General features: G+C 36.8%; 1 protein-coding gene and 1 long non-coding RNA gene across 14 annotated transcripts; one reads left to right on the top strand and one right to left on the bottom strand.

The window, feature by feature from the left end:
- Positions 1–909: 909 nt before the first annotated feature.
- On the bottom strand, positions 910–5,691 carry LOC111251354 (uncharacterized). Of its 4 annotated transcripts, none has more exons than XR_015329110.1 (5): positions 5,532–5,691; positions 4,864–4,955; positions 2,247–2,384; positions 1,573–1,770; positions 910–1,268 (listed from the first exon to the last, which is right to left on the bottom strand). It is a non-coding gene; the product is annotated as an uncharacterized LOC111251354 (long non-coding RNA). The 4 variants fall into 4 exon arrangements; XR_015329112.1 differs by lacking the exon at positions 5,532–5,691 and adding an exon at positions 5,367–5,506; XR_002673716.2 differs by lacking the exon at positions 2,247–2,384.
- Positions 5,692–10,133: 4,442 nt separating this feature from the next.
- On the top strand, positions 10,134–22,641 carry LOC111252000 (signal peptide peptidase-like 2A). 10 transcript variants are annotated; one of them, XR_015329103.1, is made up of 12 exons: positions 10,136–10,478; positions 11,883–12,092; positions 12,714–12,889; positions 13,283–13,433; positions 14,047–14,133; positions 14,751–15,017; positions 15,625–15,784; positions 17,119–17,343; positions 17,718–18,143; positions 18,391–18,686; positions 19,440–19,614; positions 21,413–22,641. XR_015329103.1 is itself a non-coding variant. In XM_086990936.1 (11 exons), exons 2-11 carry the CDS (start codon positions 12,033–12,035, stop codon positions 19,453–19,455), a joined length of 1,860 nt encoding a protein of 619 aa, XP_086847062.1. In that variant the 5' UTR covers positions 10,134–10,478; positions 11,883–12,032; the 3' UTR covers positions 19,456–22,641. The 10 variants fall into 10 exon arrangements, 5 of the variants coding, with proteins under 5 accessions (XP_086847062.1, XP_022664981.1, XP_086847064.1 ...); XR_015329101.1 differs by having other exon boundaries at positions 20,600–22,641; XR_015329102.1 differs by having other exon boundaries at positions 19,440–19,743.
- Positions 22,642–23,744: the final 1,103 nt, after the last annotated feature.

Raw genomic sequence — 23,744 nt, 5'->3', positions numbered from 1 at the left:
ACGAAGAATGCTCAACGATTCGAAAAACATGGAAAATATGAATGATTAGCGTTAGTATCGCTTAGCAGTAATTCTCCATTTCATCGTTCACTTTATACCCTGTTTGGTTTAATGATTCGTATCTTTTTACCTCTTTTAGACTGAGCTGTTTCCGGTTCCTCTGTTTAAAAAAGAGCCATTTCACACTGATGAGCAAGATGAAACATCTTCTATAGTAACAGTTGGCTAATCTAAATAAAGCTAGAAAAAGTGAAGTACGTCATTCCAATGCAGGGCAATAGCCAGGACACAAAAACTGAAATCTCTAGCCAATTTTTCCTCTACTAACATCTATGAGGTCATCTTTCTTCGGTCAGTTGCTACTGTAGCTTTATCTTCAAATTGGTGCAACAGGTGAACTCTTCGTCTGACAGACTATAACGTCAGGCTCACGCGATTATCCGAGATAGAAATTCCGCTGCTGGCGCATGCAGCTCTCAATTTGATTTTTCGTTTGAAGATAACTTTTGAAGTTCGTCACAGAAATTATTTTATCCGAATGTTTATGTTTTTTCCGTTGTGGAGGGAATTCTGCGTTCTCGCACGCTAACGGGTCATAATAATAACTCCTACCTACTATGGCTAGTTAGTTCGCCATGCTTTAGTACTGCGAGAAAGCTCGGCGACAGTTGATCAGGTCCTTGCTTGTTGGTTTTACGCGCTTTTCCGTACTTCGTCAATTCCTTTGTATCTTGGAACCCGATTTTATGTCAGCTAATTAACGTTTGTTACCTTTTTTTTGTTATCTGTAACTTATTTTTTATAATCTGTAGGTTAAGCTGCCGCTGCGAGTTACTGTAGATTTCACGGCCGACTTGGACAAGCCTCCCGTTTAACTCTATAGTTGTACGCGCGTTTACGCTGAGCAAATGGGTAAGTGAGTAAACATTCGATAAGCTCTTGCTTGATAACTCGATCCTTGAATCCAGGTATTACGTGACAGACGGAACTGAAGAAAATAAATTTCTGTCTTCATGTTTCATCGTAAATTGTGCAATGTAGCACGCGTCATAAAGTATTATACTTACACAAGTCAGACAGTAAGAACTACTTGCTTGTACAACCCATGTAAAACATGTGTGTGTTGGCTACAACAATAACAATAATCTGTTTGTTTGACGTGTACCAAAACATAAGCCTATACAATTTTTTTGTTACACTGAAACACCGACACGGTTCCCCGGATTGGCCTTGTTCGTGCCAACCGTGTCCTAGAACAATGGATGTCTCTGCAATTTCAGAATAAAGTCATCATATTCGCAATTATAGTAATAGTCAAATTGTTCAAGCAGATTTTAGAAAATTTCGAGAAAAAATCATCCGTATATACTTAAGTTTATTGAGCTTCAAGCCCAAATGCGCTTCGCTTGACTGTCTACGTAAATCAGCCGATTATGTTTAATGCGATAGTGCTATATTGTTGTCTTTTCTGGCTGAGGGAGTACGCTTTGATGCGAAATAACAGGACAAAATTACATTGAGCATAGAGCATTAGGTAAGTTCAAGAGCACACGTTAGGTAATTATATAGTACTTTACAAAACTTCGTGTTATTTCGCCCGCTGAAGTAGGATCGTAGAAGGCTTTTCGTCGACGCAGTAGTTAGTCTACGTTAAGACTTTTTCCTAACCGGAGTTCAGGCCCAGGGTTTGTAGATGTTACTAGCTGCGGGACACGATTTTAGCTTCATCCGACGTAGGTTCTGTATCTTGGCAAGTGCCGACTGTCCATCCTGTATGCCATATGGACACAAAGGGGGTCCTAATCATTCAAAGGTTTTGAAACGTTTAAATAGTATGCATATTTTTGCTAGTTTTTAATCACTACATAAATAAATTGACTAACCTGTCCCTCTTTAACGCCTAAGATATTCTGCCCATCAGGCCACTATCCGAAAACGTTATCCACCAAGATGTACTTAGTAATTACAACTAATTTTTAATAATGCGTCGAGATTCTTTATGAGCACTGGAGTTTTGATTCAGCTAGACGATAGAAGCATGTTTTTAGGGAGGAGGTGTACGGCGTGTAACTACTCTGGATACCCATCATACTGAGACATGATCTTATCAATCTTAATTAAAATGACTAATTAAAGAAAATGAACTACTAATAATTATCTTGTTTATTAAAATATCGCGCCACAGCATATATATATTGTTATTGTTGGCTTAGTTCCCACTTGAAATACAATAATACAATTCTGACCTTTTCGGACTAGTAGTTCACAGTAGCAGCGAAAGACCCAGTGGCTTAACCTCCATCTTTAGTTGCTTCCAGCAAAAGCATCTTGAAACATTCAAGGAGCCAAACTCGTGGAAGAGTTACGTGCCGAGCTTAGTACTTCTACAAAATCGAACTCCCGGTTTCAAACAACCGCATAATATGTAATTGATACTTGTAAGTTTGAATTTGTTTTTTAATTCTGTCAACCTATCTCACTGTTGTGTTCACAAACGAATGATTGCCCCAGCCTGACACTTAATGACATCAGTTGGATAGCCCTTAATTAATTTGATTGATTAATAGGATTGAGCCAGGCTTAATGATAAACGGGAACGCTTGTTTTATCTCACGTTGCTGCTCAATAAACTCAACTAATGGAGCTTATTATATATATATATATATATAATTTTTTTCTTTGTGGAGGAAATAAGAACATTCATTAATGAGAACTTTTGATGAAGTAGAAACCTCTGTAGTTCAGTCTTTTTTATAGATTTGTAAAAGATATCCTTAAAAAGCTCTGGCTCACGGCTTTTATCGCAGTTCGTTAGTCACTGCTTAGGCAAGTTGCGTATTTATTTGTCTTAACATATCACATTTTCAAGAATGTTCACTCCGTTATCACCTCATAAATCTTTGACATCGTTTTTATCGCACAAAGTTCGGAGTACGCAATAAATGTGTGACTATATAAAAAGAATAATTTTAAAATGAGCTTTTACAAAAACGAAAACTTCCATGTACGCATAACATCGTAGCTAATAGTTCATTGTAAATAGGTAGAGCCGTGAGTGCGATACTGCAAGTATCTGTAAAGCTTCTTCATGTCTTGGAAAAAAGGAGGTTTGAAACGCTATTTGTTTTCCGCACCATGTATGTACATATTTTAAAAATATATATATATATATATATATATAAAAAAAAAAAAAAAAATATATATATATATATATATATAATATATATATTTATATATATATATATATATATATATATATTTTTTTTTTTTTTTTTTAAATATTCAGCGCAACTGATCGACTGCAGAATTGACGAATCTGGTCACTCGAAGCAACGCGGATTAAGCACTGGGATAACGTTACTTTACGTACTGATAAACGAAATTGCAAACGTCGATTGCAAACGTACGAGGAGGGTTGGGTGAAGTGACTAAAATCAGATTTGCTAAGACTCATGGCCTTTAAAAGCTGTTCATGTGTATAGTTGTCGCGAATGAACAAGCGAATAGAGAGTGTGCTTTAAAGTGCGCGCTGAATATAGAATTATTTAATCGGGACAGTTGGTTCTGGTCAGTTTTTGAGCTTTTTTTTTTAAATTTTTTTTCAATTTAGATTTGAATTCAGTTTTCTAGCATCCAAAAAAGTTAAATCACCCTTACCGTAAGGGTAGAATATGTATAATTATACATTCCACGTTATATTCCTAAACCAAAATGTAATGGGGATTCCGCAGCCATACATTTAAGGTTTGTTTTATCAGACTATAGTCCTTCCGTTGTATATTCTATATGCATTTTGTTTTTACAGTATCGTGTTACCGAAAGTAACACGAGCTAAAACGTTGAAATTAGGCTCTTGTTATCTCAGGTAGCCGCAACTAACACGAAAACTAAGAAATTATGTGCTTGCGTAAGCAGTCCTTAAATGGCTATAGTAATAACGTCTAAGGGCATGGCCTTAGTGCTCGTTATTATATAGTTATTAAATTACTACTAAAGTACTAGCATTTGATACGCGTTTAGCTTCGATAGCTCACGAAAGCGGGCATATTTAAACGAAGTGAAAATCGTTGCATCCGTGTGCAATATATATTGGAAAGGAATGTTCGAGTCGTGCGTCTGGATTTATGGTAGTACTGCATCGTAGGGTAACAAATCGTAGCTACTTGGAGCTCTCAATCTCTCAAAACCTTCTTTAGCATATTAGAAAACGAACTTTCACTAACGGAACGCTAATTACCAGGATATCAAAGTCTATTTTAGGTCTTATGGGACCAGGGAATGATTAGACCTAGAGCAGTATAAACAATTTAGAAAAACTTTATAGTCACGCGAGAAAACTGTTCTCTAAAATTGTGTTCTCTACCTAATATACATTTCGCAATCGATACGAAAAAAAAGAAAATGCAATTTGTTCATACAAAACGAAGAATCTCTGTCGAAAAGGGGTCTGTATCCACGTGCACCACAGGTGCTTGAAGTATTTATTCGTAGTTACAGATATGAAGACCAATTTGAGCACTTTTAGACGGCATAAGACGTTGTACGATTTTCTGTCAAGCATAACCTAGTTTGCAAAAACGATCAAAATTCACTTTGCCATTTTCGAGAGTATTTCAACCCACAAATATATATACACAAACTGTATTCATCTTAAATGATAGGATGTCAGATGAGGAACAACTCCAATTGCCACTTCTAGCTCGAAGGTTTCGGGGTTTAGATGAATTTAGAATGTCCCATTACATGAAAAGAGCTGCTTGGACTGAAAACATTATGTAATACAAGGCAGCCAAAAACGCCATGGTGATCTATCAAGTATCTTATACTGATACAGGGACGTTAGATTCCTCTGCTGTATCGTACCTCGACTGTTCAACACCGAAGGCTTTCCTCGAAAAACGAAACTATTTTTCGCGACCCGCGATCCGCGCGCACAAGGCGAGTCACCGCGTAAGCTAGAAAACAGCGAGATCAGACCCGATTGTCTAACATTAGTTCTCTGTCCGATATTGACACTTTTGAAAGGGCAGTTGCTGGCGTGGGATGCCACCGTTTTGAACGTTATTCTAACTACTTTTAAGCGTGCTCAATTAATAAGCCACTCAGGCAGCTACAAGAGCAGAGCAAAGAAGTTGCCAACATAAAAAATAAAAACAATTCTATGGCTTATTATTTCTAACGCGGGCTTGTAGCTTATCCCACTCTAAGCCTATTATTGCCCAAACCTTTACTAGAGCAAAGGTAGGTACTGTTGATATTGAAGTCACCATATTTTAACTATATACACTTATCGGAATTGCTAATAAATCATTTGTATTAAATAATTTTTATATTAGTAAGATTAAAAATGTAACTCAGACGTGTACCAAAAATCTCCCGGCCTTCATTACATTATTTTGATGGCAAAAACAAGGTTGATCTCCTGAAGTACTTTAAAAAGTTTTCAATGAAAGAGGTTGCCTCTTCGCTACGAGAATCCAATAGTGCCTTTAGGACAACTGGCGCAAAATCGAATCAGCGTGTTTACCCACCTTTTTAAAGTCTACGCGCTTCGTTATCAGTTCAGGTAAACTGAGATATGTCATATGAGCGACACAAATCTCGTACACGATTTATCTGTGGCGTTCTAAACTAAACATTTCTTATGAGACCACAAAGATACGCTAAGGCTATTAGGTCTTCGTTGATTTCGGTCTGTCACAATTGCCTCCTGTAGCTTTGACCGCAACTTTATTTATATTCACCAGGTGTCTGTTTGTATGCTAGATATCATTGTCAACGTTATAGCCATACGGGCTAATGTACGCTAGTCCATTGGTTTTATTGAGGGGACTTGGATGTAACCTCATCTGAGCTCTGCGTTATATATGTGTGAACCTATCACTACCAACAAATAAATTGAAACTGACATTTTTCCTTGATGATATCAAACTGATTTTTATTTGAGACTTTTATGCCAAAAATGATGCACTAAAAACTTTTCAGATGATCGATCAGTGAAGTACCAACCTGACCTTTTCCACATCCGTTTCTAATGTTTTTCTTTTACATACGGAAGTAGGTAGTAATACAAATTTCCAAAACACTCAAGTACACCACCATCTTCGTATGACCTAGTAAATATAATAGTATAATAATAATAATAATAACAAAGTAATAGACACATAGATTTATTATATGTAATGGTCTTGCAACAAAGAATGAGGTATTCGTCAGTTGTACTTCAAGGGTACCTGTTCTTTTTTCTTAATGCGCCTTCTCATGTGAAAACTAGTGATAACGAATGTTTATTCTTTTCCAAAATTGAATTGTTTCGACAGGCTAACCTTTCCGAAAGATCTAGAAGAAGATAAAGCTTGCAGAGAATTGGATATTCACGTACGTGAGCACGCCAGTCAGCCGACTCGCAATCTGCAAAAATACGATCGCGAGGCACCCGAGGTTTGTAAACTTCAGATTCAGGATGTAGGTTCTGTTTTGGGTGCTTGAAAGTTTTAGAGATCATAAAAACTTGCAACTTAGCTGCGACGAAGACTTCGAGATATTACTACAATTCGCAAAATGTGGATATTAGAAAAAGGACTGTCATGATCTAAACTGCGAACGACCACTCTCCATCTGGGTCCATCTTCACCGATAATACAACCATGCCTTTAATCAAAGTTATGGATCAATCCCTTACATAAGCGTTATAATATGAATTTTTTTTTTAACGCATTACACACTATTCCTTGTGAAAAAACCTGACGATTTCGATGTCAAACTGTGCACAAACCCCATGATAATGAAATATCTTGAAATATCATTATAAGGCAAAGGGTAATAGTAATACTTTTTGAATAGTTCGTGCCAGATGTTAGAGGCGAGACCTAAAAAGCTACAGAGTTGCAGATCGTATCAATTATTTATTTGTGTAGTTATGACTATTTCGTACTTTAGCTATTTGCCGATAAAAACATTTGTATAAAGCTCTATGATTGCATCTTAGCGTGTAATAAATTTGGATGTTAACATTTTTAGTTTATTTTTTTTAACCGAGGCTACCGTGTAAATAATATTTTTTTTCTGTAGTATCGGCTCTAGCAAAAATGTAAGCATTCCTAGAAATTGCTATCACCCAAAAAATGCAATCTGATAAACAAAAAAGGCCGACCTAAGGAGGCCGCTTTGTTGAATCACGCGATTAGAACCAAGTAACTTATTCCTTAAAAATATATATATATAAATAATAAGGGACAGCAGTAACGAACCTGGCAAGCAGCCAAAAGCGTATAATCTTGTTATAAAGTCAATTTAAAGAAAATTTTAAAAATGTGTACTTATTGCCGACACTGCACCATAGTTTACCCTGGGTTTGGTGTAATAATTTGTTCCACACTATCTTGTCAATTAATCACCTTAGAGTTGCAGTTGCGAATGGTATTCAAAGTAATGTAACTAAATATGTTCCAATAATTATGGAGTTTGGCTTTCTTCCGATAGCTCCTTTCGCTTAACATACACTACTAAGCTACACAAAGGCATGTTTCTTTCGGAATCCGTCGAACTTGCTTTATTATGGCCTGTCAGGCTTAATCTACCAAAATCGGATCATTTTACAGAGAGGTCCGTTTTTATTTTCGAATTACTTAAAGATGTATGTAATTAAAACAAGTGTTGTATATGACTACATTTAATAGAATTAGTAAAATTGTACGAAATTATAGCTGCAGCGATAGTTCATCTAATAATAAAATAATGTGGCAATCGCGATAGTTATCAGACAAGTATACCTTTCACTCAGCATAAATGAAATAGTCTAAGAAATATCTTCTTAAAGAAATTAAAAATTATTTTTTTGTCAGCGTGAGTTCTTGAATTCAGTCCTCTGGGCCATCTCCCATAATAATCAATTTTGTGACGGCAAGGAAGGGTATATTGCGCGACAGCTTTAGAATGCTGGAGAGGAGACTTATTCGCTTAGCACATTAGCTGTTCTTGACCTCAGTCGCAGCAGTCGGCATTTGTTTGCAGACAGAATTGCAACAATTGACATGGCGATCAACATTTCCATATCAGATTCTCCATAAGTACATGAAGTTGATCTCCTCGCGTAGGATATCCGTGGGTACTGCTAAAAATAAGCACAGCGTGCCATACTTCTGCAGGACCAATACAAATTATACTGGCAGATATATCTGCATGTGAGTCCAGGGGATTGTTTAATCGCACTTCCTTGACATTCGAAATAAGAAAGCCTGAAAGATTTTTTCATCGTCACAGGGTCCAATGTTTCCACCCGACTTAAAGACAACTGCACTTGGTTAAGGTCTGATGCAAAATCTTTTAGACCTCATATCATCATAGCTCGCCTTTCATTTTTCAGTAGAGGTGTCTCACGAGGATCCAGCTATTTTTCATTGACAATACACGGGATGAGCAATAAGATCTAGTGTTACTTGGCACATAACTAAGGATTTACGTATGTCGGGTTTGTGTTGATTGACAGCCAAACTTCCTAGATCTAAATAACGAAAAAAGAATTGAAAAATCTTGTGCTTGCCCATAGCATGAAGGTTTCTTCGTAAGATGCTAAAATTGTTTAATGATGTGCTTTTGAAACCTTCACAAGGTCACGCTAGTCTGTTTATCTTAAAACGTGGAAACCCTGGAAGAGCCTGGGCTGATTCTGCTCAACAGCGATGGGAAGAAAGTTCACTAACTAGTTAAATTATTTTTACTGTATGAATATTCCCTGCGCCAATATCTTATTTACTCGACCGATCCTTGTGGCTTAATTGTACAAAGCTTTATTAAATAAAAGAAAGTTTGAACAGGTGATTCGAAGGGTAAAATAAGATTTCGGTATTTCAAAAAGGTTTTCAAGATAAAGGAGATAACATGCGTGTATTTTAAAAAAGCTACTTTTTAAGTATTTAGAAGAACCTCGATGGTTAAATAAAAATAATGTTTGTCGTTTGCTACCTGGGTTTCTGACACCCACATACATATGGCTGAGGAAATCGGATTCATTCGCTCTAATTAGATTCGGGGAAGATGTCAATAAGGTAATCCTAACGATTCTGTAGAGAAGAGTTTATATTTAGATAGCTCGAAAAATAACTGAAATCGGCGAAAAAGCCTTCTAACGTGGATTTTCATATAGAAATTAACGATCACTGTGAAGAGTAGATTATCAACTGCTAATTAGGGCCGTCCAGATAAGCTCTAACGATTAGTTTTTAGCCATTTTTCGCGTCTTTTTATATTTATAGGCCTTTTTAAATTCTTACACTTCTAGGACCTTTGACCTGCTCAAATACGTCAGAAAAGGTTCCCCCGGAAAAAGTAGCGTATTTTGGGCAATATTTTCATAAGAGTTTACACGTTCCTAAAATGGTGATTGTGAATTAAAAAAGGAATATTTTGAAGACAATCGGTGAATAGCGTAGATCCCAAGTTGAAGTTTTAGTTGCGATGGATGATGGTTATATTAAACAAAATTCACTATTAAGGATGACACTCCTAGCTCAAAACGTTTAATCGAAATATCCGTCCTTGTTTAGGTCCAGCCTGAAAAATAATTTGAAAAACATTTAGGTTTAGATGTCCCATATACATATAATTAATAACAAAAAAAGGAACAGACAGTATTTATATGTATTCTAGAACCTCGGAGGCATGCAGGTATTTTTCAGACTTCCTACCTCGCATATCTAACCCTTTCTACTAACCACTTTCTGAATCTACTTTTATTTTGAAAAACATGTGAACTTAATTAAACAAAACATGTGTGTGCGGTCGTAGCAAAGAACGAATGGCTTACTATTCATGTGAAGTGAATCTGTAAATATTAAAAGTTGAATACAAAATTACTATACCAAAAAGGGCGTACAAATATTTGCATTTTTAATATATTAAAAGATCACATCCACTGTCTCAAGTGCCTGTTATGCTCAGCTTTCCTGGACTCACACTGCGTGATACGACGCTCCATTACTAAAGGGAAAGGCAATTCGGTCCCTCGCAGGACATTACTGCTGACAGTGATCTTCCCCTGGTGGAGGACATCATCAAGCGTAGCAACAGTAGTGTTCGCTTTTCGTCTGCTGCAATGTTATTGCCCTGTTGATGTTGGTAGTTCGTGGTCAGTCGCTGAGGGTAGTAGAAACCAGGTGATTGTGCTGGAGGCAGTGAACAGCGCTCCGTTTTGTCGTGCGGTTTTTCCTGTGCAAGTTGCTTGTGGCTCTGTACTGTGTTGTTGCGGCTTAGCGGCTTTTTTCAACGTGATCATCGTCCTGCCAATTGCCCAGTGGCGTAATCCGAAATGCACGACTAGTGGAGTAGCGCTCGATTAGGCCCCCTAGACTATATCTGACATCCTCCATACATCCACATAATTACCTAAACAAGGGGATCTGGTCCGAGTGCTGTGCCGTCATTCCAAGTCAAAAATGCAAGGCAAATCTGTGAGATTTGGTTTTGCCTTCTTTCTGCTGGTAAGTTTCTATTCGCAGTCCCGTTGTGCTAAAATTCGAATTCAATCTCTGTCATATATGGGTAGTGCAGAAAAAGGCTTGTTAGACAAACGTAACTGTCGCTCGGGTTCGTTATCATAACTTGCTTGCAGGCAGCCAATATTTCAATAGTTCACGTACAAGTAATTTTTTTGTTGCTTGGTAGTAAGGCGTATGTATCGCATATAGCTTTCTCTTTTTTTCAACCACGACGACGTGGATGAAATCAAGCTGATAATGGATCTATCCTACGGAGTTTCCTATGCTGTGCCATAACGGTAGTTTGAGACATGACGAAAATAGGTTTGGCGAACGACGGAATTTGATTTACAGCTAAAGGGATCCAATTGACACTACATTGCCAGTTTTTGAAAACTATTATTTTTTTCGAGGTTATTCTGTATGGTTAGCTCGTATGCTAGCTTGAAGTATACAGCTAATTTAATGTCATCAGTTCGTTGGATTAAATGTTAGAACTCCATTCGCCATCTCAGGAAGTAGATGACAAGCCACAGTTTCCACTAACGGCCGTCAATGTCCACAAGCTATTTAATATTTTGCGAATATCTTTACTATAGATTTAAGTTTCCTGTCATACCCGGTTTAAAACTTGTGTCTATAAACTTCAAGTTTTTTTTTTTGTATAAAATGCGCGAAGCATAAAAATATTGAAACGATATACATATATATCTATTCAATTCCATGAATTCCATCGGTTTAAAAATATTCACAGTGTACAAATATAGTTAATTTTTACACATGGATGTAGTAAATGTTTGCCAAATCATGATCAATGCAACAGTGTACCATTGGTGACAAAGCAGCTAATAAAAATTATTCTTTAAATGGCTATAATGTGCTTTGACGATAAATCAGAGCGGGACAACACAGAACATATTGATGTTCAAATAAGAAATTTTAAGAACAATGTCATAGAAGTCGTGATTATTCTTGACCCTCTTGTTTTCAGTTTGCCGATTGTTTTTGAGTTCGCCACTATCATGGTGTTAGGCGTCAACGGCAGCGTCTTTTCAGCAAAAACTCAGTTTTATGCATTTTTCTATGGTTCTTTAAATACATGGTGGATCGTTACTTACAGTATAGGTATAGTGGAAATTGCTTTTCCATCACAGGCTGAAGCCTTACTCCGAGAAGCACTCTCCATCTTTCAATACATTAAAACTAACATCTGTTTACTCACCTGTGGATTTACCTAAGCACTTAATCTCTCATTTATGGACTGGTTCTCGTAGTTTCAAAACGACCTGCATACAAAGTGGTCATCTGTCCCAGATGTGAACGCTTATATTGAAAGACCTCAATTCTGTAGATAACTGTTCGAGTACACTGAGGAACAGCTAAATAAAACGAATGTTTTCATTCCAGAAACAACACAGGTGTTTCATCAGAGGGTAAACTAACGCAGCAGGCGTCTTACCTTAATCTAGCAGTGTTATCTTCGCATCGTTTGGTGTGCCGTTGCTTGAAGTCTTTGTAACGGTTGCCGCTGATCCACTCGATCAACACCACTAGTGGATGTCGAATTCTATAAGTGATATTGGAGGAACGCTGGGCAATGAACTGAATAAACCACGGGTACTAAGTCGGAAAATCGGGTGCCCTGAATGTTGGTCTGCGATTCTCTGCATTTCTTTTTGTAAATTATTGATATGTAATCGTGCTCATCTGTCGCAGAAATTTAAAAATCATAATGATAGTTAATTAGTAAACGCCACAGAATTTTGTGATTTCGATAGTTGATAAAGTACTTTTTTCCTGGAGCTCTTTTGCTAGTTTGCTTGGGATATGAAAAAAAAACTCGTATCGAAGCACCTAAACATTTTAAAAAATTGAGAATATTCCTCAATTTTAAGCGAAATATTATTAATTCAATAGATCCTCTTATGAAACGTGTCTGCTTGGCAAAGTGTATGTAAATTACTATTTTTCCTAGCCGTTCAATAGAGGACGGTCTTCAACTTTACTTATTATTTATCACGTTGTCACCAGACGCGACTTGATCGTGCAATTTAGGCATATCTCACATTGATACCACTGTTAAGGGCCTACTGTGATTGACGTATTGTCCTTTTCGATACAATACAGGTGTACGTTTATACAAGCTAAGATTGTGTTCAAAAGAAAATTTCGCTGTAAAGGTGAACACTTCGTCGTTTTATAATACGCGCTCAAAAGTATACGTTATTTTGTTTGCAGATGTTATTGGAATTGTCTATGGTGCAACTGTGTGCCGCAAAATCCAAGTATGCTGTTCTTAAAGCAAAAACGGCTCATACATCGCAACATTTCTGCATGATATATTTTCCCGAATTCAAAAAGCTGCCATCTTCAGCAGAGTCTGCGGTTCCCATCGGCCTAGTCAACGCTACAACGTTCGTAGTTTCATTCACAATCTTTCTGTGTTAGAACAATGTGTATGAAAAACATGTTATCTCATAGAAAGTGTGATGAATTTCACAGTACGTTTGGCAGATTTCTGAATACTTCAAAAATCAGAATTGCTCTATACGTCACATTTCTATATATACATATATATATATATATATATATATATATATATATATAAGGCTTATTACAGCAGCAAAAAACTCAATATATGTATTTTATATTTCAAAATTATATTTAAGATCATACAGTGTAATTGCATTTATTATTGAGTTCGCTTCAAATGGCCTGATCGGTATTAAAGAGCATATGTTGCTATCGTATCTTTTTACGAAAAAATTGATGCTTTTATAATATTTGTCATTTATCCCAACTTATAGGTACGATAGCTGTAACGAGTTGCCTGTGAATTTCAAACGAGAAGCTGCATTGACTCGGTCGACGAATGTTTGCCCTGTTGAACGAACCATTGTTCACTTTAAAAAAGCAAACGCTACTGCGCTTATTATGGCCTCCAACAAGGTCAAATTTGTAAGTACCACTGAGTATGAAAAAAAACAGATAAAAGGTAAAAGTTGGAATTCATCTTGCAGATACTAAAGGTTGAGCGTGCGTTAAGACGTCAGTAAATTCGAGGTACATGGCTTAAACTTTCCATGTAGTTTTCAGTTCAAAATGGTGTATTTGTTTGCTGTACAAATTGCGTTAAGCAATTCTTCATACACTAATCAGAATTAGAGAAAAACTCCCCTAAAGATTTTCAAAGGACGTTAAACGTGGCTTAACCGCAGATGGGATTTGATGCTTTTCCTAAACTTCGCTGCATATATATAATTATTTTGGTACTTCTATATATATATATATATATATATATAGACGAATTTTTATCAGCCCATAGTCACTGTAAATATAGAACTATATTCAATAATAAAGGTATTTAAAGTGTTCATGAGGTTACCCGATTTACAGGAATACTCTTGGATTGGGTAACCTCATGAACATTTTAAATATTTTTTTATAGTTTTAGAATTTTGAAAATATTATTATTATTGAATATAGTTCTATATTTACAGTGACTATGAGCTGATAAAAATTCGTTAGATGTATAACATTTCCTTTTAAACACTCTCTCTACATATTGCAGGAGCCAATTAAGGTTGAGGTCAATGAGACCCGTGAGCTCGACATCGTCGTTGGCTATGTCTCCGAAAACACGGCCAGCGCCCTCATCGTAAGCTTTCATTTTTTCTTCCGTGTCTATTCTTCTAGTAATCAAAATGGTTTATTTGCAAAATTTGCTTTGTGTAACACCATTATTGCACAAGAGCAGTAGTATCAACAAAATACATATATGTGTACCATAGTGGATTGATGACCGCTTAACAAATATATTTTAACCGACCGACTAACAAAGCAATATCGTTCTAGCTATATTTTCTAATACAAATGTTTTTATTATTGAGTTAAACAAACAACATGTGTGTTTTGATGGTGTTCATATGGAGGTTTTAATAATGAGGTTCGTGTGGTTGATTTCGTTGTATTCAGAACCGTGTGCCGCAATAAAGTAACGGCTTAGGAATAGGTAACTTATTGGCATGAATGTGACAGGTGGCAGATTTAGTCTAAGGAAGGACTGTGCAAGCTGTTTTCCAGAGTCCACTTTATTATGCGCAAACAAAACATGACATTAATGACATTAAGATCTTACGGCAGCGTGATTTTTAACCGAGGCAATATTAATTGCTCTCACATACTTGAACAATATACACCAAAAGAAGATAGAAGGAGAAAACCATAGAACCACAAAACTTTAATTCACGATTCCTGTTTTTTTTTACGTTACAGAACCTTCTATCATTACCTGGTGGCGCCGTAGAGGTGTGGATGTTCGCTTGTTCCGAATCACCATTAGACTACTCGCTTGTAGTTATTTGGTTTATTGCGGTATTCACCGTGGCTGTTGGAGCGTTCTGGAGCGGACGCGTTCGCCTTGAGCTTTTCATTCTTGAACAACAACAACGCGGACCAGACTGCCGGTTTCTCAATAACGGAAACGGCACATCGACGAACGGATTTCAAGAGAATAAGATCTCACAAAGCGGCTCACTTCAGGTTAGTTATAAATACCACGGACAATCGTCTGCGTCCAAAAGCCAGACCCGTCGATCAGGTTGTTAATAAAGTAATGGCCATTTCTGTTGACTTTTTAATTTTCTAACATTTGGTTCACTCGTCAAGTTACGTACGTGAAAAGATTTTCCTTACTCTTCAAGACCATTGTCTTTATTTTATTCGAATTGTACCATATTATCTTGTAATGGGGCACTCCGAGGGCATTTTTACTGAGAAGGGACTCCAATTTTGTGCCTGAAAAAAACGTCTTTTTTAGGTAGAGTATGTAATACTTGAAATTGGCGAATCTCAGCTATAGGCTCCCTCAGAGAACATAGAGCACACAAATCGAAAGTAGAGGTCTCACACTTAATTATCTCCGCAGTGCACAAAAAGCTCTGCGACGGTATATAACACTTGCTTATCAGCAAACGAAAATTGAAAACAGTAAAGGATAAACAAAAACGGCCATCAACTTAGCAACCAAATATGCCACGCGTCTCATGTGGAACATAATATTGTATTCCTCAGCACTTTTGATAGTCATATTCCGTCGAATTACAGTTGTAAAGAAATTCTGCTCTTTTGACCTTTCTCATATTCTTAGGGTTATTCAGTCGACAATGGGGCAATGCTGGCTGGTGGCGTTCAGGAGGAGAGTTCACTCGACGTTTCCCCTTTGCTCGTATCTCTGTTCGTTGTCTGCATGGGTGCCATGCTTATCCTTTTATATTTCTTCTTTCAGTACCTCGTCTACTTTATTATTGGTGAGTCATTCTCGATTAGACATCTATCTTCTAAGCTCACAAGTTATTATACGGCTAGAGTTGTGGGTTCAATGATCCCATTTCGTCTTAGTTTAGTTTGCATAGCTACCTATACTTTGTACCTGTTGCATACCATACCTACTTATTTATCTCTAAACGAAACAAAGAGTGAATGCTGTACTTAAGTCAAAGCTAAGTTAAAGGAACTGCAAGCATATAATTTTTATTTCGCAGTCGTCTGTACTGCAATTCGAATTGAAAAACTAAACAAATTACTTAGCATACTCAATAGATGCTGGAGAAAATTGCATTCCAGTGCTTTGTTGAAGTTGAAAATGTTTTTAAGTGTTGAAATAGTATTAATTTTCAAGAATTTTTCAAGAATTATCAGAAATATTACTTTAAGTCAGTAGTTCAATATTTGGGTGATGATGCTTTTGCTAACTACTTAAAAACGGCGCAAATTTTTGGTCAATCAGAGATCCATAAAGAGTTAAAAACGTTAACCCTTTAATTGATTTTTACTAGTGATGCTTTAATATAGTAATTAACAATACATAGATCTCACTGGAAGGTACTAAGATAATAATAAAAAAAATCTAAAGATAGACATCATATGTGGCAATACCCAAAAGTTTGGTTGTGTAAGAGCGTCAAAGGTAAGAAGACACTTGCACTAAAAATACTGTAATCATGAGATCAGGTTGCTTTTTCGATTAAAACTTGTACTTTCTAAGTAGTCCCAGGTTGTTTGATAGAACGCCCAACAACAGTGTCGGACGTAAGCCTAGAAACATTTAGGTAGTTTTAGGAGAAAAATGTGTAGTTCAAACTCGTTAATACCACATACGAAATTAAGTTCGTTGTAATATTATATTTGGCTGCTGTTAAAAGGCCTAGCTATTCTCAGGGCTAATCATTAATCACTAAAGGGCACTTCCGTGTTGTTTGCACGAGGGTTTGGTTGAAGCCCTGTGTTTTGAGGAAACTATTTGAGCGCTTGATGTCTGCTCATCGTTGAATTACAGCTGATAATATTGAATTTCATCCAAAATACATTCTAATCCTTTATAGATATTTCACTTGATAAGGTGTTTGTTTCTCCACAGTTTTGTTTCACATCGCGTTTCGTATTCTCGAAACGTAATGTAGACAACGATTGATGGCAACAAAAATGTTTTATTTCATGGCACAGACTCATATTCGATATGTCAATAATTATGGACGTTCAGGTTCGTTCTTTATTGTTGCAGATAAACTCCTTTCCCAACTTAATACTGCAAATGCTAGTGTATTATTTAATAGCAACCGGCTCCACACTGTAATCTCCACAGGCATGTTCGCAATTGCATCGGTGACTTCACTAATCGGCGTTCTGGAGCCCGTCATAAATCGCATTCCTATAGGAACTACCAAAATCCCCCGTCGTCTCCTGCCATGTTTTTACGGGTCATTGCAAATACGCCATGTGTTTCTTATCGTCTTTGCCATTGCTCTAACAGCTGCATGGCTTCTCTTGAGACATAAACCGTGGTCCTGGGCACTGCAGGATCTCCTCGGTAAGTATCAACAAAATTGCTTCAGGCAATTGCTTCGATAACCTACAGCCATGTTGTTGGCACATAATCATTATAGCAAATATAGTTTGCGCGAGTTGAATTCTGCAGTTATTTGAGAAAATTTAAAGAGATTCTAGTTGGGAAAAATAGGATGAGATCATAAGGCTTCGTACGCATAGGTAATATCATAAAGAATTGGTAACGAAAGTAAAAGTAATTTCGGTTTATATTCCTCTGTGATTTGTGTGCTGTTATTACCCATCATAAGCACATTAGTAAGCACATTTTGTGGTTGACGATGATGTTGATCTTGGTTTTCCCCTTGAGGGCGCTGATGATGGTTATTATGCTCATTGTTATTGTCGTTAATATAGGTGTGGCGTTTTCGTTAAACATGCTACGCACATTGCGGCTGCCAAATCTTCTGATCTGCTCGGTTCTTCTAGTACTGCTCTTCTTCTATGATATCTTTTTCGTGTTCGTAACGCCTTTCTTAACTATGAAGGGCGAGTCGGTAATGGTCGAGGTGGCCAGGGGCGCGGCGGACACGCAGGAGCAATTGCCTATGGTACTTCGTGTGCCTCATCTGGGAGCAGATCCGCTCAATGTCTGTTTCTCACAGTTTTCGCTTCTCGGCTTCGGGGATATCCTCGTACCTGGCCTTCTCGTGTCCTACTGCCACGCCTTTGACCTTCTCCACCACCGGCAGGATCAGCAACGACCTCCCGCAACGTCCGGCTGTTGCTGTTGCTGCACCACCTCATCTACTAGCAGACTCTACTATATCGTCTCTGTAGTCTGTAAGTTCTCTCTTTCTCTCATTATATACTTAAATATACTTAAATTAGTAAAGATATCCGACCGAATCACGACAAGCGTAATGTCGATAGGCTTTAACCTTTAAAATATCTATATAAAGTAGAAGCGATATTAAAAGTCAGTTAAAATTCCGTAAACAGTAAAACGTATTTTCTGCATATCTAATTCTTCTATGAACTTTTAATCTTTATTTATTCATTTTGGTAACTGTCTTAATGATCTATTCAGTTTACGGGATCGGGCTGATGGTGACCTTTGTAGCACTATATTTGATGGAAACCCCGCAGCCCGCGCTACTGTACCTCGTGCCATGTACATTGTTGCCAGTTGTCCTGGTGGCTGCGTGTCGCGGGGAGCTGCGAGCCATGTGGCGGGGCAATTTCGGGGGCCCAGCTGTTTCCCACAGTCATGGACTTGCAAACGGTGGTGTCATTGGCAGCACTTGTGCTGGACAACGACCCCCAAACCACTCAGCACTACCGCCGTATGGAGCAACAGAAACTGACCCTGCGCCCATCTATCAGGTAACATACATACACACGAAGGTGCGAAGCTTTCAAGAAATACAGTTTAGCAGATCATGCTAGTTGTAGAGATTTTAGTGTTCGATACATTCTTGTTTGATTAAAAAGTTGATCAACTTAAGCTATATATAATTTTATAATTCATGAAAACATTTTATTTGATTTTGCTAGTTTTGATAGAATTAACTATTTTAATATATAATAAAGCTGAGCATTTAAGATAGATATTGCAGCAAGCTCGTAATGGCAAGCATTGTGATTGTATTAGTCAAGTCAATAATAGTTTATTGTGTAAACAATCGAATGATTCTTTGTGCTTTCATGCCAGTAGTCGCTTTTTGATAAAAATCTGACGCTTAACAAAAACAGTGCGCGAAAGTAGCTAAGGGTTAAAAGTAAAAACTACAATCACTGGTGGCGACATATCTTGCCATTTTTTATAAATTATTTTAAATCTTGTAAAAAACTTATAAAAAATTTGATTATAGGGTAACATTAATAGTTGTTGCCGTTAAATTCAAACAAAACGAAAGTGAATTGAATTTTGTGTTACCCTGGGGAGATAGCGCTATCAGAAGTATCTATGTTACGAATGTCACCAACTCATTTCTCTAGTTGGTCTTTTTATTACTGTTTAAACATATGTTACATATTTATAGGATTAATATTGAAGTCAACTTGTCCTTTCATGCATCTAATGTATATCAACATGTTTTAACGGATAAGGATAATATCTTGTAATTTTAATTTCAGACAGATTCAACGATGATTCACAATTAAAGTCAAAAGGATTCACTTGTTACAAAAACACACGAAACAAGGTTTAAAAGGCGAGTATGGGCCATTGGGCAGGCAGCTGCAGTGATCACTGTCATCAAGGCTCCTTCATCTGACAACGGGCCAGTAACTGATCTGATATGAATGAATGGTACGATCCTCATCAAATCGAAGAAATTCGAGCCTTCCCTTCTCCCTTTGAGCTTCATTACCATAATTATCACCATCACCACTACTAACACGACAGGCGAAGCTCAGTAGTTTGAGTATACGAGCGTAGGTACGCATACATACACATTCTCGTTCGACCATTTTTTCAGCAAACAAAAAATAGACGATTCTTAGGGCAATAATCAAGAGCTTCTGTAATCAAGTCCACTACGGTAGCATTTTATATGAGGCGCCCTAGTGTAATTTACGGTATGCGGAAGCTTCCAAAAATTATCGGCTTCATACGTTGACTGCCACTTCGTCAAATGCTTTCCAACCGAGACTTTCTTGGGTTTGTGTACCTGTTGGTATTAACGATCTCCGCCTTTCACGGCTCGTCAAATATAAACAAATAAGTTTGTGTCGTTAGGAGTTCACTGGCATAACGAATTGCAGTCAATGATAGAATATTTCTACTATTCATATAGGCAACGACCCTCATAATATATTATAATTGTATAATCAGCTTGAAGACTGCGGAAGAAATTATAGAAAATAGTAGTCCATTTGTTGTTGTCGTTCGAGAAGCTTTACGTTCGTCAAATGTTAAAAAAAGCCTTCGATTTGAAAAATGCATTACAATGCAGACTTCTCATCGTTGGCTTCGAGTTTGTTGCATACTTATATGTTGTTCGGAGAAACAGCACATGAATACGAGAGCATCTGTATTATTTAGTTGGTGCAAGTTGAGAAGGAGCTTCTTAAGTTTGTAATAAGAAAAAAATGGGACAATGTTTGTATAAATAAACATCACCAGAATTATGCAGCTGGCTAGTGGGCGTGGATGACTATATGCTACCAAGACTCGAACTAAAACGTATTAGATCGTCAACAGTAGCAACACTATGGTTTTGTCCGCACATAAAGGTGCTAAATCAACTGCGCATGTTCCTTCTAAGAATCTGTGTACTATATTCTTTACTTAGATGCTGTGTATGATCTTACTTGTACGGCAATAACCGTTAATTGCCGTTGTGTCGGCTCGGGTCGAGCTGTCCGATGAATTAATGCTGGAAAGTCGTATCCAGACATTAAAAGGGAATTGAGTGCTACGGTTACCGCTGTAGGTACGAACAAAATGCAACAGTTTTCATTTTAAAATGCATTACTGTAGAAGTCTTGATTTCCTAGATATACAATTTACATCTAATAGTCTCAAAGATTGATTCTACTGCCATTTATTTCTTATATCTAGCTTTCAAACTGACGATGATAACAGCTTGCGTTTGCTGACTAAATTGCGTAAACAAGAATATGAGTACACGAATATTCATGTGATTTCTGAATAACGACGTCGTCTGAAAATATCTTTGCACCACGACAATATCTGATTTAGACCTTCAATACTTGTTTATAATGTGCTATACGTTATGTGAAATAGGTGCAATTTTTCCAACATTGAAGGTTTTGTTTAAAACAGAGCTCATTTTACACCAGCCAAGCTTAATCCAAATATATTTCATATTTGTATTACTCGAATAGTCTACAATCGCTCTAAGCGATTTTCAACACACTCGCGACAGGTCTATGAGGTCTGCAGTCTGAACCAATCAGTAGAATTATTATTATACACTGTGAATGAACTGGGCGTGACTTTGTATTTAAGGACAGATATCTGTGTAGACAAATCATGTCTATAAATTTACTCTAGGATTTGCATAAAACTCTATTCATTATTCTTTTAGAAATCATAAACACTTTAGACGATTAAATTTAATGGATTGTATCTCGTATTTCAGTCAGTAGTTCGTGTCATTCTGCACAATTTAACTCTTGTCGCCGATCGTTTCAAAGCCAATGCCCTGCTGCTGTCGAGGAGAAGCGAATGATACATAACACTGAGTGCCGCAGTAGTTATTATGTTGGGTACAATTCATATTTGAAGACATAATTTTTATGACTTTATTATTAGAACCTCATTTTGACACTAAGTACTGAACGCTGGCGGAAAATGTGTTGCCCCCTGTTTTTTAAAATAACATAACATGTGTTTAAACTCGTATAGTGACATACAAAATTATGATCAAAAACCTCACGTGAATGTATTAGTTTGAATACAACGGGTGTGCTATGTTTTGCTCAGGCGAAAAATTAAACTTCGTTTGTTTTAATTTAACTATGCGATGCATCTTTTTGAGGCTTTTCAAAATCCTAAAAGTTTCGAAATTTTGACAATTTAATCTGGGCAAGTTAAACAGATAACTGAAGATGAAGTTAAATGTCTTGGTCCTTACTGATTTTATATATGAAGAATTGGCTATGATTGCAGTCAGCGTTAGTCTGTATGTTTTTTTCACTGTTTTGTTCATACTAATGACGGTAGTTATTTAAAAAAAACGTGATTTTTGGAAAAATATCGACATGAATATGTAGTTATTATGTCAAATGTGGGGTTAGGGAAGGTTGGATTAGGCGTAATGATTAAGCAAATGTGCTTTTTAGGAATGCAGCTTTTCCGATAAGACATCCATTGACCATAAATTTGTAAAAAAGTATTGGACACCAGGGATTGACTACCCCTGTACATACTGATGCGTAAATATTTAGCCGAATAGAGTAACATTTTGAAAGAGCTATTGTCTCGATGACAGAGTGGAGCAAGTGAACAGTTATATATAGTTTGCAAATCTATATTATTCAGACGCATGAAATGACAGAAACGAATACATACAGACACTCAGTACACTCATTTTACGATGAAAAGCATGATGACGGTCTGTTTGAATGTGATGCAATGAGTTTTACGCGATCCTTTCATACCTCCATTACAAAGTTGTCATTTTCGCCTCGTTGACCCTTGATTTTCCATCACGTGACATACGCCATCGTCACCGTCCGTGATTGCATGCATAATCACAATGTTAATAATTATAGCCACGCCATCTATATATATGAACCAACTTCTCACCTGAATCTTTTCAAATTGTTTATTGAAATGAGAATAACGTAAATAAAACGACAAAAAGCATGTCTCTTTTATTTTTGAAAAGAAAGTAAAATGTTTGACTTCAAGATCCACTGTTCTTGTTAATACTAGTTATCAGCATGGTGATGTTAGAGATAACGTGAACAAACTAATTATAAAAACTTTAATCACAGTAGTTGTGATCGCTATGCTGTTCTTGCAAAACACGGTGTCATATAAATGTGACTAAAGATCTAATTAAAAATATATGTCGATATGTTAAAAATATGTCGAGCAAGTATGCTCGTTTAATAAGGGTTCCTACAGTTAAGTACAGTAAGGGTTTAATACGGGTTAGTACAGCGAGTAAGAGGAGCGGAGAAAAGTAAATTAAAGTAGATGGAATACTTCAGCAATCATAAATACAGTTTTTATTATTATGCGTGTCGTTATTGTTACTGAAGGGGTGTACAGGGAAGGATATGCAAATTTGACTCTATGAACGTCAACGTACCAAAAAACTACTTACCACCTGCTAATTAAATGGACTGAAAACAATGATGGAAATGAAAACGTACATTTGGGGTGATAAAGTAGATGCTGGTGATAGAAACAAAGTGTTTGGTTGAAACAGTGAGGAAAAAATTGCAGGGAACGTTGGCCGACGCCTCGGCCGCCCTGTCCATTTTCAATGTAGTTCTACATAGAAACCGATTTGTTTCTTCTGTATAATACATTCACATCACTACAATGATAAGTAAAAATGCCATCACAACAACTGTCATATATATATATATATATATATATATATATATATATATATATAATGTCTTACTACTATTACGATTCATGGTATTACTGTCATTTTTATTTTTATCGTATGACATAGTACTAGTGTTTCAATGATAGATATCTATAGTGTCGAGCTCGTGTTCATAAAAAGGCCTCGTCTCCAAGAAATGAGGGCCGGTCAAGCAGACAGACGACTAAGAAAAAAGCGAAACAACAAGGAAAGAAAGGACAGTGAAGAGGATAAACAGCAGTTTCACGGTGACCGTTGATTATGACATCAAAAATAATAATAAAAATAATAATCACACCACTATTACTGCTACGATAGCTACGATAAGTAATTGGGTTCGACCTATGACCTCGTGCCAACATTG

The sequence above is a fragment of the Varroa destructor genome, unplaced genomic scaffold (assembly GCF_002443255.2).
Source record: "Varroa destructor unplaced genomic scaffold, Vdes_3.0 BEIS01000005.1, whole genome shotgun sequence".
Lineage (NCBI taxonomy): Eukaryota > Metazoa > Arthropoda > Arachnida > Mesostigmata > Varroidae > Varroa > Varroa destructor.
Note: the sequence above shows the minus strand (reverse complement) of the source record. Positions and strands in the feature narration are given on the sequence as shown.